This window comes from Salmo salar, chromosome 19 (assembly GCF_965601325.2).
Source record: "Salmo salar chromosome 19, fSalSal1, whole genome shotgun sequence".
In the NCBI taxonomy this organism is placed as follows: domain Eukaryota; kingdom Metazoa; phylum Chordata; class Actinopteri; order Salmoniformes; family Salmonidae; genus Salmo; species Salmo salar.
Genome location: NC_138309.1, coordinates 31,819,234 through 31,836,315, shown reverse-complemented (window position 1 = coordinate 31,836,315; position 17,082 = coordinate 31,819,234). Strand labels below are relative to the sequence as shown.

The following is a 17,082-nucleotide window of genomic DNA, read 5'->3' as shown; positions in this document are numbered from 1 at the left end:
AGAGTATATTGTGATAAATTGCAGGCCACACTACTTGCCTAGAGAGTTCTCAGCTATACTTTTCGTTGCTGTTTATTTACCACCACAAACAGATGCTGGCACTAAGACCGCACTCAGTCAGCTGTATAAGGAAATAATCAAACAGGAAACCACTCACCCAGATGCGGCGTTCCTAGTGGCCGGAAACTTTAATGCAGGGAAACTTAAATCAGTTCTACCAAATCTCTATCAACATGTTAAATATGCAACCAGAGGGAAAATAATTCTAGATCACCTGTACTCCACACACAGAGACGCGTACAAAGCTCTCCCTCGCCCTCCATTTGGTAAATCCGATCACAACTCTATCCTCCTGATTCCTGCTTACAAGCAAAAATGAAAGCAGGAAGCACCAGTGACTCGGTCTATAAAAAAGTGGTCAGATGAAGCAGATGCTAAACTACAGGACTGTTTTGCTATCACAGACTGGAACATGTTCCGGGATTCTTCCGATGACATTCAATGACATCCGATGACACATACCCCAACCAGAAGCCATGGATTACAGGCAACATTCGCACTGAGCTAAAGGGTAGAGCGGCAAGTAACACTGAAGCATGCATGAGAGCATCAGCTGTTCGGGACGACTGTGTGATCACGCTCTCCGCAGCCGATGCGAGTAAGACCTTTAAACAGGTCAACATTCACAAGGCTGCAGGGCCAGACGGATTACCAGGACGTGTTCTCCGAGCAGGCGCTGACCAACTGGCAAGTGTTTTCACTGACATTTTCAACCTCTCCCTGACTGAGCTTGTAATACCAACATGTTTCAAGCAAGAACACTAAGTTGACCTGCCTAAATGACTACCGACCCATAGCACTCATGTCTGTAGCCATGAAGTGCTTTGAAAGGCTGGTCATGGCTCACATAAACCCATTATCCCAGAAACCCTAGACCTACTCCAATTTGCATACCGCCCTACAGATCCACAGATGATGCAATCTCTATTGCACTCCACACTGCCCTTTCCCACCTGGACGAAAGGAACACCTATATGAGAGTGCTTTGACTACAGCTCAGCGTTCAACATCGTAGTGCCCTCAAAGCTCATCACTAAGCCAAGGACCCTGGGACTAAACACCTCCCTCTTCAACTGGATCCTGGATTTCCTGACGGGCCACCCCCAGGTTGTAAGGGTAGGTAACAACACATCCACCACGCTGATCCTGAACACGGGGGCCGCTCAGGGGTGCGTGCTCAGTCCCCTCCTGTACTCCCTGTTCACCCATGACTGCATGGCCAGGCACGACTCCAACACCATCATTAAGTTTGCCGGTTACACAACCGTGGTAGGCCTGATCACCGACAACGACGAGACATTCTATAGGGAGGTCAGAAACCTGACCGTGTTGCAAGGACAACAACCTCTCCCTCAACGTGTTTAAGACAAAGGAGATGATTGTGGATCCTTAGCACGGGCCGTCCAAGCACACCAAGACAGTTGTGAAGAAGGCACGACAAAATCTATTCCCCCTCAGGAGACTGAAAAGATTTGGCATTGGTCCTCAGATCCTCAAAAGGTTCTACAGCTACACCATCGAGAGCATCCTGACGGGTTGCATCACTGCCTGGTATGGCAACTGCTCGGCCTCCGACCGCAAGGCACTACAGAGGGTAGTGCGTACGGCCCAGTACATCACTGGGGCCAAGCTTCCTGCCATCCAGGACCTCTATACCAGGCAGTGGAAGGAATACCTTAAAAATTTGTATAAGTCTCCGGCCACCTTAGTCATAGACTGTTCTCTCTGCTACTGCACGGCAAGCAGTACCGGAGCACCAAGTCTAGGTCCAAGAAGCTTCTAAACAGTTTCTAATCCCGAGCCATAAGACTCCTAAACATCTAATCAAATGTCTACCCAGACTATTTGCATTGCCCCCCCCCCCCCCCCCCATTTACACTGCTGCTACTTTGTTTTTATCAATGCATAGTCACTTTTAATAACTCTACCTGCATGTACATATTACCTCAATTACCTTGACGAACCGTTGCCCCTGCACATTGACTCTTGTACCGGTACCCCAGTACATAGCCTCGGTATTGTTATTTTACTTCTGCTCTTTAATTATTTGTTACTTTTATTTCTTATTTTTTGTAGGCGTTTTTCTTAACTGCATTGTTGGTTAAGGGCTTGTAAGTAAGCATTTCACTGTAATGTCTACACCTGTTGTATTCGGCGTATGTGACAAATAAAATTTGATTTGAAAATGTGTTCTTCTTCACAGAAATTGAGTCAAGCCCAATGAGTCTCAGGTTGAAAAAATTATGAATTGTATAATTTCTTTTAGTAAACATTGAAAATGGGTCCCTCAGACCCGAACACCACACAAGGTTTAAGGCATGAAGATCAGTCTGGAAAATGTCAAGATCTTTGAAAGTTTCTTCAAGTGCAATTGCAATAACCATCAAGCGCTATGATGAAACTGTCTCTCACAGGATAGGAAGACCCAGAGTTGCCTCTGCTGCGAAGAATAAGTTCATTAGAGTTACCAGCCTCAGATATTGCAGCCATAATAAATGCTTCACAGAGTTCAAGTAACAGACACATCTTAACATCAACTGTTCAGAGAAGACTGCGTGGATCAGGCCTTCATGGTCGATTTGCTGCAAGGAAACCACTACTAAAGGACACCAATAAGAAGATACTTGCTTGGGCCAAGAAACACGAGCAATGGACATAAGACCGTTGGAAATCTGTCCTTTGGTCTGATGAGTCCAAATTTGAAATTTTTGCTTCCAACCGCTGTTTCTTTGCGAGAGGCAGTAGGTGAACGGATTATCTCCGCATGTGTGGTTCCCACCGTGAAGAAACGAGGAGGAGGAGGAGGTGTGATAGTGTGGGGGTGCTTTGCTGGTGACACTGTCTGTGATTTATTTCGAATTCAAGGCACACTTAACCAGCATGGATAACACAGCATTCTGCAGCGATACGCCATCCCATCTGATTTGCGCTTAGTCCCACTATCATTTGTTTTTCAACAGGACAATGACCCAAAACACACCTCCAGGCTGTGTAAGGGCTATTTGACCAAGAAGGAGAGTGATGGAGTGCTGCATCAGATGACCTGGCCTCCACAGTCACCTGACCTCAACCCAATTGAGATGGTTTGGGATGAGTTGGTCCGCGGAGTGAAGGAAAAGCTGCCAACAAGTGCTCAGCATATATGGGAACTCCTTCAAGACTGTTGGAAAAGCGTTCCTCATGAAGCTGGTTGAGAGCATGTCGAGCGTGCAAAGGGTGTCTACTTTGAAAAATCTCAAATATATTTGGAATTAACACTTTTTTGGGGTTGCTAAATGATTCCATTGTTATTTCATAGTTTTGATGTCTTCACTATTACTCTACAATGTAGAAAATAGTAAAAGTAAAGAAAAACCGTTGAATGAGTAGGTGTCCAAACTTTTGACTGCTACAGTATATATTTGCTTCTGCTCGACTAAAAACAATCTCAGGCTACCAACAGCCTATCTACCAAACAATCAACCAGTGGAATAATTGGGGTCAGCCCTGGTATGGATTATTGATTGAGACCACACTAAGTAGCTTATAGGCAAACTTGATATTGCGCTTAGTGGAGAATCGGAGATGAGGGGCGGATTCAGACACACATCGATTATATAGCCTAATTAGCAACTCATTCTAAAACACAGAAATATTGAAATGTCATCGATTACAAATGACATGACCTTCCCCTGGACGAGATTTAAAAAAAATACTAAATCCTCCCCTTGACTGAAATTGAAACAGCATTATGTACATTTCGATCCATCCCTTATTGAAATGCATTAGCTTTCTCTTCACTATGAAACAGGCCATCATGGAGCTCCAGTCAGAGAAGCACTTGAAGACCATTGATGAGGAGGTGGCGTTACAGCTGGACCATGATGACAAGTCTCTGTTTGTCTTCAGTAGCTTCTCCACACCTGCCTTCCACCACTGTAAAAAGGTCTGTCTCAAGACGCACACATTCCCAAACCTGGCTTCTACTTAATCCTCATAAGTCACAACATGTTAACAGTACTGTCAGCATTCAGCAATGAAGTGTACTGAAAACTGGTTGGTCTCCCTTTGTCTCTTTGTGTAGCTGGGCTGTCGAGTAGTGAGTCCACTAGTGGTGCACTTCTGCCTGCAGCACCAGCGCTGTGTGCCCAAAGCAGAGCAACCCGTCTACAACATGGCCATGGCTGATATCACCATCTCCTGCACCGGTCTGGACAAGGAGGCTAGGGTAAGTCAATTGCTGTCCACTCTACTCGACTCGGCAACAATGATGCCAAGTGTTTTTCATACCAATGATCCACATCAACAGCCTTACAGGGGAACTCTTGAAAATAGAACCAGAGTGTAATTTTATGCTGAGCAGTGTGAGTCTCTCGGAGTCGTGCTTCTTAAGCCCAGGTTACATTCAAATAAACAGGAGCTTCTCACGCCCGGCAAAAGTTGTCCAGTGTAGCAGGTCTGTTAGTGACTCTGTCTACCTTCAGGCTGATGTGATGGCTCTGGTGCAGCTGATGGGAGGGAGGGTCTACCGGGACCTCAACGTGTCCGTCACTCACCTGGTCGCCGGGGAGGTCGGCAGCAAGAAGTACCTGGTGGCTGCCAGCCTGGGGAAGCCCATCGTATTGCCCACCTGGGTAAAAACCTGCTGGGAGAAATCACAGAACAGGTAATAGGGCTTTTTATGCCTTTCTCATTTTGCCAGACACACTTAATGAAAAGCAACTGAGTATACAAAACATTAAGAACATGACATAGATTGACCAGGTGAATGTTACCTCCAAATGACACAACGACTAGGTTCCAGATTAACAACGTTTACTTCACCGTATTTCCACGGTAGATAGTTGCCATTACTCTCAGGACCGGTCCAACAGAGCACCGTAATAACAGAAGTATAGGGATACTTTAAACATGAACTTAACAATCTCCCACTTTTCTTTAAAGACAAATAAAACATCAACAAATAATTAAATATCCAAGTATTATTCAAGTCCCCATTACAAATGGGTCATGTGACAATGGCACCATTACTGAGTGCCTTTAGGAGCACAAGTGTGAATGCTAATTTCTTTTGTCAGTCAGCTTGCGGTTCTTTTGTGGCCGACCACAGAATCCGCTGGATTCTCTGAGCCTGAATAAGTTCCTTGATGCTGCTAACCTCAAGACGAAGTCTTTTCTCTGTGACAGTCTTGGTTGACTTGACAGCATCAACAAGGGAGTAGTTGTCAGTGACACATTATAGGTACAATGTGCTGTTTTGCCTCAACAGTGGTAAGCTCTGAGAACAGAGTTGCCAGAAAGATGAAGTCATCAACATGACAGGCAAGTACTCCAGTCACATTGCAGTCTTGATCAAGCCAATAGAAGACGGCAGGATCCACTTGTGACATTTTGCCACCTGTACTCAGCATTGTTGCCTTGACTTTGTTGTACCAGTAGAGTGATGCATCTGTGAGGCCATACACACTTTCTTAGCTTCTACAGTGTTCCTTAGCTTCAGGCGGAGGTTGGATGTGAATGTCCCTTGACAGCTCTGTAACCTGCAGAAATGCAGATTTGATGTCCATGGAATGAAGTAAAAAGAATTCTGGCAGATCACTGTCAGCAGCAATCTGAGTGACTATGACGCGCATGTCGGTGAAACTTTTGGGATTTCTTTAGTAGCCAGCTCCTCAACCTCAAAACCTCTTAACCACTAGATGTGCTTTTGGCACTATTCCAGTTAAGGATTCTTTAAAACTTCTTAGGGCTAGGCCCCTTTTTTTCTTCACTTCCTGCCTGACTGACGTGCCCAAAGTAAACTGCCTGTAGCTCAGGCCCTGAAGCCAGGATATGCATATAATTGGTACCATTGGAAAGAAAACACTTTGCAGTTTGTATAAATGTTAAAATAATGTAGGAGAATATAACACAATGGATATGGTAGGAGAAAATCCAAAGAAAAACCAACCGGAAATTATTTCTTTTTGAGAGAACATCCTCTTAGAAAGCAAGAGAAAGAGAGAGGCCATATTGAAAATTAGCTCCCTGGATGCAGTTCCTATGGCTTCCACAGGGTGTCAGCAGTCTGTTCAAGGTTTCAGGCTTGTAACTTCAATAACGAATAACAAATAACAGTTTTAGTAGAAGGACACGGTCTTGGAAATTTGTGCTTGCGCGCACCATTAAGACATTACACTCCTGTTAAAATCAGTTTTCTATTGAACATACTTTTTTCCTGAAGAAATATTATAGTTTGATTACATTTTAGGGTATCTGAGGAGTAAATAGAAATGTATTTTAACTTGTTGAAACAAAATTTAGGGGTAGATTTTCGGATTCCTTTCTCTGCATGTTGAACGAGTGGATTACTCAAATCGATGGCGCCTACTAAATGGACTTTTGGGGATATAAAGAAGGATTTTATCTAACAAAACGACACTACATGTTATAGCTGGGACCCTTTTGGATGACAAATCAGAGGAAGATTTTCAAAAAGTAAGTGAATATTTAATCGTTGTATGTGAACGTATGAAACCTGTGCCAGTGGAAAAATATTTTGATGTGGGGCGCCATCCTCAAACAATCACATGGCATGTTTCCGCTGTAATAGCTACTGTACATCGGACAGTGCAGTTAGAAAAACAAGAATTTAAGCTTTCAGCAGATATAAGACACTTATGTACTTGTTTAAAATCCATAATATTTCTGATTATTTAGTTGTACCGCTAGCGGGACACCGATCCTTTTAAAGGTACACACCCACCTTATTGAGACACATTTTTGGCCAATGTCTTTGACTTCCTCATACACTCAATTTTTCCTCCAATTACTGAGCTCATCTAGTTTAGCTGAGTCAAATTACATTTCCTTTGTTTCAAGTACATCGTCCTTTTGAATGTCATTCTGTTTTTCTCTATTGTCCATTGGTTCAATTCATCGATTATCTACAAGTGATAGGTCAACTGACCCTTTTTTACCAGAAAGGGCAGCTGGTTCAGAGTACTCCAAGTTGTACCAGTTCTGGTGTGTAGAAGACCACTTCCTCTGTCCATGTATTTAACAGATTGTAACAACCATGTTGTCTTAACAAGTGGCTGTTATTTTCCTCATTTGAACACTCAACAGTACCTGTGTCATGGTTGAAGGTTTTCCTGTGTCAGTTTCACTGTCCATATCAGTGGATGCGACATCTGGTAAGTTTGTGTCTGTTAATGTGTCCTTTTTGTCATTTTCGGTAGGAGGCTGATTCTCAGCAACAGCCCCTCCCAACTTTTTGGTCATTTACTTTCCGCAATCTTGTGTGATGCACCCGGACAATGGTGCCTCACAAATGTCACCAAACCATCGTGTTCAATGACGACTCCCGGTCCTTTCCACTCTTGACTGTCAACTCGTTTGTAGTACACTTTGTTTCCTGTCTCGAACTTCTCGTCTGTGGGACAAAGCTGTTTACGCAGAGCTCTGCGAATTCTCATTTAACACTGCTTCAGTGAACACTTTTCTCGCTGCATGTAGTGCTGAAAGGTGCTGTCCCACCCAGGCGCTCACACTGGTCCCTTCTAGTGCTGGTGGCACGTCAACAAGTACAGAGGGAAGATTAGGGTTCTACCCAAACATTAGCTGGTATGGGCTGTAGCCATGAACATTGTGCATTGAGTTCTTTGCCATCCGCGCCCAATCTAGGGCTGTTTTCCAGCCACATTCATTGTGTTGCTTGACTTTGAGCGTGATCTCTTTGAGTGTTTGATTATGTCTATCCAGAAGCCCATTGCTCCATGGATTGTATGTAGCAGGTCTTTACTTCCATGTTGAATTTCTCTGCCATTTCTCTTGTTTAATTATTATTGAATTCTCCTCCATTGTCCATTGTGCCATTTTTGCACCACACACTGTGCGTGTACACGCAGCATCAATCAGATCCATAAATACACAATCTTACCAGATCCACAGATGATGCCATCTCAATCATACTTCACACTGCCCTTTCCCACCTGGACAAAAGGAACACCTATCTGAGAATGCTGTTAATTCACTAAGGGTCAGCGTTCAACATCATAGTGCCCACAAAGCTCATCACTAAGCTAAGGACCCTTGGACTAAACACCTCCCTCTGCAACTATATCCTTGGCTTCCTGACGGGCCGCCCCCAGGTGGTAAGGGTAGGCAAGAACACATCTGCCACGCTGATCCTCAACACGGGGGGGGGGGGGCCCTCAGGGATGCGTGCTCAGTCCCCTGCTGTACTTGCTGTTCACCCACGACTGTGTGGCCAAGCACAACTCCAACACCATCATTGTTTGCTAACGACACAACAGTGGTAGGCCTGATCACTGACAACGATGAGACAGCCTTTTGGGAGGTCAGAGACCTGGCCGTGTGGTGCCAGGACTGCAATCTCTCCCTCAATGTGAGCAAGACAAATGAGATGATCGTGGACTACAGGAAAAGGCGGGCCGAACACGCCCCCATTAACATTGACGGGGCTGAAGTGGAGTGGGTCGAGAGTTTCACGTTCCTTGGTGTCCACATCACCAACGAACTATCATGGTTCAATCACACCAAGACAGTTGTGAAGAGGGCACTACAACACCTTCTCCCCCTCAGGAGACTGAAAAGATGTTGCATTGGTCCTCAGATCCTCAAAGTTCTACAGCTGCACCATCGAGAGCATCCTGACCGGTTGCATCACCGCCTGGTATGGCAACTGCTCGGCATCTGACCGTAAGGCGCTACAGAGGGTAGTGCGTTCGGCCCAGTACATCACTGGGGCCAAGCTTCCTGACATCCAGGACCTATATAGTAGACGGTGTCAGGAAGGCCCAAATAATTGTCGGACTCCAGTCACTCAAGTCATAGACTGTTCTCTCTGCTACCGCACGTCAAGCTGTACCGGAGCGCCATGTCGTTGTCGTCCCTCCCCCCCTTTTGTTTTTACACTGCTGTTTATTATCTATGCATATCCACTTTACAAATTATCTCGACTAACCTATACCCCAGCACATTGGCTCGGTACCAGTACCCCCGTATATAGCCTCATTATTGTTAGGTATTATTTAGTAAAACAAATAAAATGCATAACTCTTTCTTGAACTGCATTGTCGGTTAAGTGCTTGTCAGTAAGCATTTTACGATAAGGTTCTTCACCTGATTTATTCGGGGCATGTGACAAATAAAATTTGATTCGTTTTTGGATTTGAACAGATCTTAAGCATCCAACTATAAAGATCTCGGAAGCAGATTCGTTTGAAAACAGTGTAATGGTACACTGCTCTATCGCTGTGCCTACATTTTCTCAGTTTAACTTGTTTGGGTTAAAGATTTACATAATTAAAACAATGTTAAGTGCTTTGACAAATTTTGATCTCCTTCCATACCTGGCCAGTGGATTTGTGCCAGGCAATGGCACCCTTGTCTGGTTGTCTTGAGAACGTGACTGGTTGGCACATTTTCTCTGCTGCTCAGTGTAGTATACCTTGTCACTTTATTGACGTAAAACTCAGCACAGTACCAGCAGTCTATGCCAGCTGTTTCACCATACCATCCAGACGGGCAGTATCTAACAACTTGAAAGCTAACACTGCATCCTGGAGAACCATGTCGTACTTGCACATCCTATTGTACCTCTGTTCAAAATCAACTATGTTGTCAGTCATTGCAACCAAAATGTCTCTAGTAACTCTGTCAAAGTTTGAATATGCCTTGTAGGCACCGTGTTTCTCTTCTTTAACAAACACAGAATCCAGTGCTCTGATCAGTTTCCATACCGTCAGCCCTGTTCAAATCCTCCGCAGATATTTACAGTGCTGTATCACCCTCTCTTCGAGCGACATTAACAGTGTGCTTGAGTTTTCTCGTCCAGATTGGTAACCCGTGTCCAGATTTCAAGTCCATTTTTCCAACTTTCATACTACCTCGTCAACGCGAGGTGGCACATTGTAATTATTAGCCATCCTCTGCTACCAATGTTAACTCCAAATGATACGACGACTACCGTAAATTCCGGACTATAAGCCGCAACTTTTTTCCCAGCTTTGAACCTCGCGGCTTAAACAATGACGCGGCTAATATATGGATTTTTCCCGCTTGCAATTTTTTTTTTCCAAAAAAACACATTCTGTGACGTGCTCAGTTTTTTGGCGGCATGAAGCTTTCATTAGACCAATGAAATTGCCGAGCGGGTTAAGGTCAAACAACTTTTTTGTTTACTGTTTAGATTAAATCGAGCGCTCTCAAACTTCCCATCATTCTGATTACGGTAGTCATTTTGTCACCCTCATCATGGCAAAGATACGGAGAAATGCATATGATGCAGCTTTCAAGTTGAAGGCGATTGATCTGGCTGTTGGAAAAGGAAATAGAGCTGCTGCACGGGAGCTTGGTCTTAATGAGTCGATGATAAGACGTTGGAAACAGCAGCGTGAGGAATTGAAAGACAACTAAAGCTTACTGCTAATTTTTTATTTTTTGTTACAAGCCGTGTTTCGTTAAAGCCTATTTATTTTTGTTACAAGCCGTGTTTCGTTAAAGCCTGTGTAAAGTTCATTTGTTTCAATGTACCGGTAGGCACCTGCGGCTTATAGACATGTGCGGCTTATTTATGTTCAAAATAATATATATTTTTTAAATTCAGTGGTTGCGGCTTATATTCAGGTGCGCTTAATAGTCCGGAAATTACGGTAAGTTTCAGTATAACAAGGTTTACTTCGCCGAATCTACACTCGGGCCCAGTCCAACAGAGAGGGGAACTTCTGCACAGGCACACTAATAACAGAGTGAGAGCACTGTAATAACAGAAGTATAGTGATACTTAAAACATGAACTTAACAATGAATCCAGGTGAAAGCTATGATCCCTTATGGATGTTAAATCCACTTCAATCAGTGTAGATGAAGGGGAGGAGACAGGTTAAGAAGGATTTCTAAGCCTTGACACAATTGAGACATGGATTGTGTGTTTATGCCATTGATGGGGTGAATGGGCAAGACAAAATATTTAGGTGCCTTTGAAAAGGGTATGGTAGTAGGTTCCAGTAGGTTTTTTTTTTCACGTTCAACAGTTTCCTGTGTGTATTGTCGTGGAAGTTCTAACCAGTAAGGAGGAGAGACTGTAGGTTCTTCAAACAACAACCTTTTATTATAAGAATTGCAATTCTGGAGTGGTTAACAATCACTCAAAAGGTGCGGAGTTAAGAGCCCAACAAACAAGAGTTGGGTCTCAGCTTTTATAACCTTTGTCTATGAGGCAGTTTAGCAGGTGTGTGTGACATCATGATGGGAACATAGTGTACAACATAGTGATAACGCCAGTTTTGTTACTGTCTAGCTGCTGCTCAAGCTAGCCTCTTATCTCCATACAGCTGTGCCCTTGAAAGATACGAAAAGAACAGGATGGACTCAAACTGGTTACTCTTGGGGAGCACGTGATGCCGCGGAGCTGAACAGACGTTGACAACCCGAGCTCTTCAAAGTTATCCTATTATTACCTAAATAACAACGTTGAAACAATATTCTAACATCGGCTGATAAATTGTGAAGTACTTACCTTCCCAAAGAGCCATGGACCTCCGACCGAGAGGCAAGAAGGACGACCAAAACGTTGTTGAATCCCAAGACAACGATAACGCCACAGCTAGCAACTTTAGCATTAGCCCTCATAACTCAGACGACAGTTCCAGACTGTTGCTCTCGGCAGCCTCTTGCGAGCCTGCCGACATGCTGGCTACTCTCCTCCGGGAAATTCAGGATGGTAACAAAGGTCTTTCTATGAAAATTGACAAGAAATCGGCTGAACTCCATTCTTCCATCGACGACCTGAAATCCTCCATGAATGATCTCCTTATGAGAACAACTGAGGCCGAGATGCGCATTAGCACAGTTGAGGATACCATCGCTCGACATGACCAGGTTCTGATAGAACTGCAGAAGGATAATGCCTACCTCAAAAACAAAGTAGACCAGATGGAGAACCAGAGCAGAGGTAGTAATATCCGTGTGGTGGGATTGAAAGAGGACAGCGAGGGCCGTGACCCGGTCCGCTTCTTCACTCAATGGATCCTGGATGTCCTAGGCATAATCAACTTCACCAAGCCGCTGGAAATCGAACGTGCCCACAGAACATCAGCGCCGAAACCCCGGCCAGAGGAGCCCCCACGTGCCGTTCTGGTCAGGTTCCTCCGTTTCCAAGACAGAGAGAAGATACTGCAACTCGCAAGAGCCAAAGGGGACATCACCATCGATGGCAAGAGGGTCAGCCTTTTCCCGGAAATGAGTGCCGATCTCGCCAGACGTCGCAAGCAGTTCAGACCTGCCGCCAAAGCACTGAAGGAGAAGAACATCACCGGCTACCTCATCCACCCTGTGCGGATGAAAGTTCAGTACAAAGGCCGATGCCATATCTTCAACACACCGGGAGAAGTGTTCACTTTTCTCAAAGAACCGAACCGCGTCTGAAAAACGGTCTCTCTGGGGGATAAGATCCAATTTGTTTGTTTTCTCTTATCTGGACTGAACTGCTGATATCTTCTTGGAATTTGGATCCGTTTACCCCGCTATCCGGTCACTATAATTGATTTGTACTTTTTCAACTAACCGTTTTTCCCCGGGGTGAGTTCTATTACATTTACAGGAGAGTATATTTTGGTTTAGTCAATATCCACTGGGCGAAGCAAATAAGTGGGCTTAGGCCCATCGCTTCCCCCCATTTATGTTTCTCCTCTCCCGAAAAGAGACTCAAGCGGCCCTTACCGTGGGCAGTAAATATTCAGCCATAAATGTCTATTCACAAAGTTTGTTTTCAATTTAGAGAGCTCTTAGGTTTTAGTTTACGCCCAGGTTTAGCTAGTAAGAGTAAGGTGGAAAGCGAGCAGCAACGTATCTCTACAAGTGTATTCATGTTTGATTGTTGGGATTGTTGTTTTAGTCTGACAATCGGGGTGGGTGGGATTTTTTTTTCCCTTTTTTTCCATGTTTATTGTTGTTTCCTTCCTAAAGAGACACATAGGTCACTTCAGTGTTCAAACCAAAGTTGAAACATTTCCTGACTATTTACATATGAGAGATTTCCATTCGGTTACATATTTGAAACCCAACCTATTCTTAATCCACTAAAATATGTCACATTCAACGTAAAAGGTCTTAACAGCACGATTAAGAGGAAAAGAGTCTATACATACCTTAAGAAATTAAAGGCTGACATTGTGTTTCTACAAGAAACACATCTTACAGCCAGCGAACACAAGAAATTGAAGAGGGAATGGGTAGGACAAGTTTTCGTGTCCTCTTTTAACTCCAAATCAAGAGGACCTGCAATTTTGATAAGTAGACACATCCCCTTCTGCGTCAACAACACCATCTCTGATCCCTCGGGCAGGTTTGTTTTGGTGCAGGGGCATATGTTTTCAGAGTCTTGGACCCTGTTGAATATTTATGCTCCTAACTTCGATGACCATATGTTTATACAGAATGTCTTCCTTCAGGTCACTCAAGCACCACCAGGATGGCTACTGGTTGGAGGAGATTTAAATTTTTGTTTAGATACAGTTCTTGATAGGTCCTCTGATAAACCCTCCCTTCTTACCAAAGCCGCCAAGCTCACCATGTCATTCATCAAAGATCTTAATTTACTAGACATCTGGAGACAGTTGCACCCACAGGATAGGGACTACTCTTTTTATTCACACCCACACAACACACACACGCATAGATAACTTTTTACTATCGACCCAACTGTTTCATAGAGTGTTAGATATCGAGTATCTCCCCAGATTGCTTAGTGACCATTCTCCTCTGGTATTATCAATCTCTATTCCTACCAAGGTAAATGGAGCATATAGATGGAGACTAAATTCTACACTCCTAAAGCAACCTGAATTTTGTGCATTTATCAAAGAGCAGATCAATATTTTTACTTTGACAAACAAACCCTCCGCTCCTGACAGGCTTTCAATGTGTCCCAAAGAATGAAACTATCTGAGGGGACGGATCATTTCCTATACTAAAGGGTTGAAGAGAAAACACGGTGCGGAACTGAATGTCCTTGAATCTGAAATCTCCGAGCTAGAGAGAACCTACCAAAGAGGCCCGACTAAAGATCTATACAGGCTTTTGGTAAATAAAAAAACTGAAATATAATATTCTGAACACATATCAAGCTGAGAGGGCCATCACTAAATCAAAACAGTGTTATTACGAGCTTGGAGAGAAAGCTCACAAAGTACTGGCATGGCAACTGAAAGCAGAGGAAAGTAAGAGGACAATTAATGCTATAGAAACTCTTACTAATGAGATATCTTTCGACCCTACCGAAATTAAGAAATACTATGAAGACCTCTACACTTCCCAATCAAGCGATGATCTATCAGAGATCGACTCCTTTCTCTCCTCTCTCAACCTCCCATGCCTGTCAGAGGAAGACAGAGAGCACCTGAGTGAAAACTTCTCAGTTCCTGAATTGTTGGAAGCCATTAAATCCTTACCTTCTAATAAATCTCCTGGGGAGGATGGCTTCCCTCCAGAGTTCTATAAAGAATTTAGGGAGCTGTTGGTCCCCTACCTTTTGGAGGTACTTAAAAAAGCCGGGGAAGACAACTGCTTTCCAGAGTCTTTCTCTCAGGCAGTAATTACTGTAATTCACAAGAAAGGGAAAAACCCGCTAAAGTGCGCCTCCTATAGACCAATCTCTCTCCTTAACACAGATTGTAAACTGGTCACCAAGATGCTATCTAAGAGACTGGAGTCATGTCTCCCCCTGCTGGTCAACCCAGATCAGACTGGCTTCATAATTAATAGACTGTCCTCCAATAATCTCAGAAGGTTCTTTGATATAATTCACCTTGCTAACAAAAACAAAATACCTAGTGTCGCAGTCTCCCTCGACGCTGAAAAGGCCTTTGATAGGGTTGAATGGCCATGCCTCTTTCGCGTCTTGGAAAAGTTTGGTTTAGGTACTGTGTTTGTAAATTTGATAAAATCACTCTACAAATCTCCTAAAGCTAGGATTGCTACCAATGGGATTACTTCCTCCTCTTTCCCTCTCTATAGGGGGAACAGACAAGGTTGCCCACTTAGCCCCCACCTCTTTGCCCTCGCCATCGAACCGTTGGCTGAGGCTATTGGGGCACGATCTGACATTCATGGCTTTGAGGTGGGCCCCCATACCCATAAATTATCACTCTTTGCGGACGACCTTATCTTATTTCTAACAAACCCAGAACATTCCCTCTCTCACTTGCAGATCCTACTACAGTGTTATAGTTCTTTCTCTGGATATAAGGTTAACTTTGATAAAAGCGAAATCTTACCGTTGTCTGTCTTTGACCATCATACCATCAAGCACAAGTTTCCTTTTCGATGGTCGCCTCTGGGCTTCACATATTTGGGCATAATGGTGGATGGTAACCTGAACAACCTCTATAAACTCAATCTGGCCAGCTTGTTGCAAAAGGTGGAGGGTGACCTGTGTAAGTGGATGGACTTGCCTCTCACTCTACTGGGTAGAATCAATGTGATTAAAATGAATATCCTGCCCAGATTTCTATATTTGTTTCAATCTATCCCTGTGCCCGCAGCATTCTTTTCCTCTCTCAACAAGCTGACCAGACGGTTTGTCTGGCATGGCAAAACCCCGAGGGTTAGCCTGGACAAACTGACCCTGGATTACGGTCAAGGGGGCTTAAACCTCCCCAATTTTAGAATGTACTACTGGGCTGCACAGTCTAGGTTTCTGGCTCAGAGGTTTGACAATGGTCCCTCTCCCTCATGGTTGAACATTGAAAAGCTTGAGGTGAATGATGACACAGGGGCAGAATTGTTTTACAAATGGGACAGAAAATCTATAAAAACCATCACAGACAACCCTATAATCATACATTCTGTCCTGGCATGGTGCAAACTGCATGAGCTATTCAGACGAGAGGGATTTCTTTCCCCTAAAACCCCTTTATGTAACAATAGATAGATTCCTATGTTTTTCCAGAATAGTAACTTTAGACCATGGTCTGATAAGGGGATCACTCTTCTGGAACACTGTTATGAGGAGGGAGTTCTTATGTCTTTTGAACAGCTGAAACAGAAATACCGCTTGTCTAACAGGGACTTCTTTAGCTACCTACAACTACGAGACTTTATCAGGGTGACTCTCAAGGGACAATGGAATCTACCTAAGATGTCACCTATTGAACAACTCTGCCATGCAGACCAACCACTATTCAAGACCATTTCCCGTGTTTACGATGCTCTTATGTCAGTACTAACACTGCCTGAGCTAGATAAACCCCGACTTAGATGGGAAAAATATCTGGGTATTGATCTTGATGAGGGCCTATGGAGTGACCTATGCAGGGATGGTGTTACATCCACATTGAACTCCAGATACAGACTGATCCAGTTTAATTTCCTCCATCAGCTCTATATCACCCCATCTAGACTGCACAAGTTCAACCCTGTTATCTCCTCCCTATGTTTTAGATGTGGCTCAGATGAAGGAATATTCCTCCATTCCACTTGGCAGTGTTCAAAACTACACGGTTTCTGGCAGGGGGTATGCGATACCATATCCTCAATCCACGGGGTTGCTTTCCCTTTAGACCCGGAGGTCTGTCTACTGGGTAACTATACTAACACCAATCTTAGGCAAAGTCATACTATAAAGCTAACAGAAATATTGCTAGCGATTGCCAAGAAATGTATTGCCTTGAAATGGAAATCGGATTCCTTCCTGCCAGTTGCAATGTGGCTATCGGAAGTTAATAGTTGTATCCCACTGGAGAAAATCACTTACTGCTTGAGGAATAAGTTAAAGACATTTTACAGAATTTGGCAACCTTTTATTGACTATATGGAGAATCTCCCCTCACATCACATTGATTGAATCTCTATATAATTCTTATATAATGTTTCACACGTAATGTATAATATGTAGCTTACGGCAGGTGACCATATGATTCAATGTCTCATTATTATTATTTTTTATTTTACTCTTTATTATGACTTTTGTATCATGTATGTTTTTTATGTATTATGTATGTCCGTATATATAATTTAAATGTTTTTATTACGCTCGTCT

The 17,082-nt window shown here is 43.6% G+C and overlaps 1 protein-coding gene across 5 annotated transcripts in view; it reads left to right on the top strand.

The window, feature by feature from the left end:
* LOC106578660 (DNA topoisomerase 2-binding protein 1-A) overlaps nt 1-17,082 on the top strand; it is a 61,851-nt gene that overhangs the window by 4,844 nt on the left and 39,925 nt on the right. For 3 of the 5 annotated variants that reach the window (XR_014381615.1, XM_045702211.2, XM_082965703.1), the window contains 3 exons: nt 3,851-3,985; nt 4,124-4,267; nt 4,524-4,705. Coding sequence is in view for 3 of the 5 variants with exons in the window: in XM_045702211.2 (XP_045558167.2) it covers nt 3,851-3,985; nt 4,124-4,267; nt 4,524-4,705 (461 nt within the window). In the remaining 2 variants the exon portion in view is untranslated. Of the gene's footprint in view, nt 1-3,850; nt 3,986-4,123; nt 4,268-4,523; nt 4,706-12,364; nt 12,624-16,484; nt 16,625-17,082 lie in introns of those variants that run through there. The other 2 variants (XM_045702212.2, XM_045702214.2) reach the window with 2 other exon arrangements.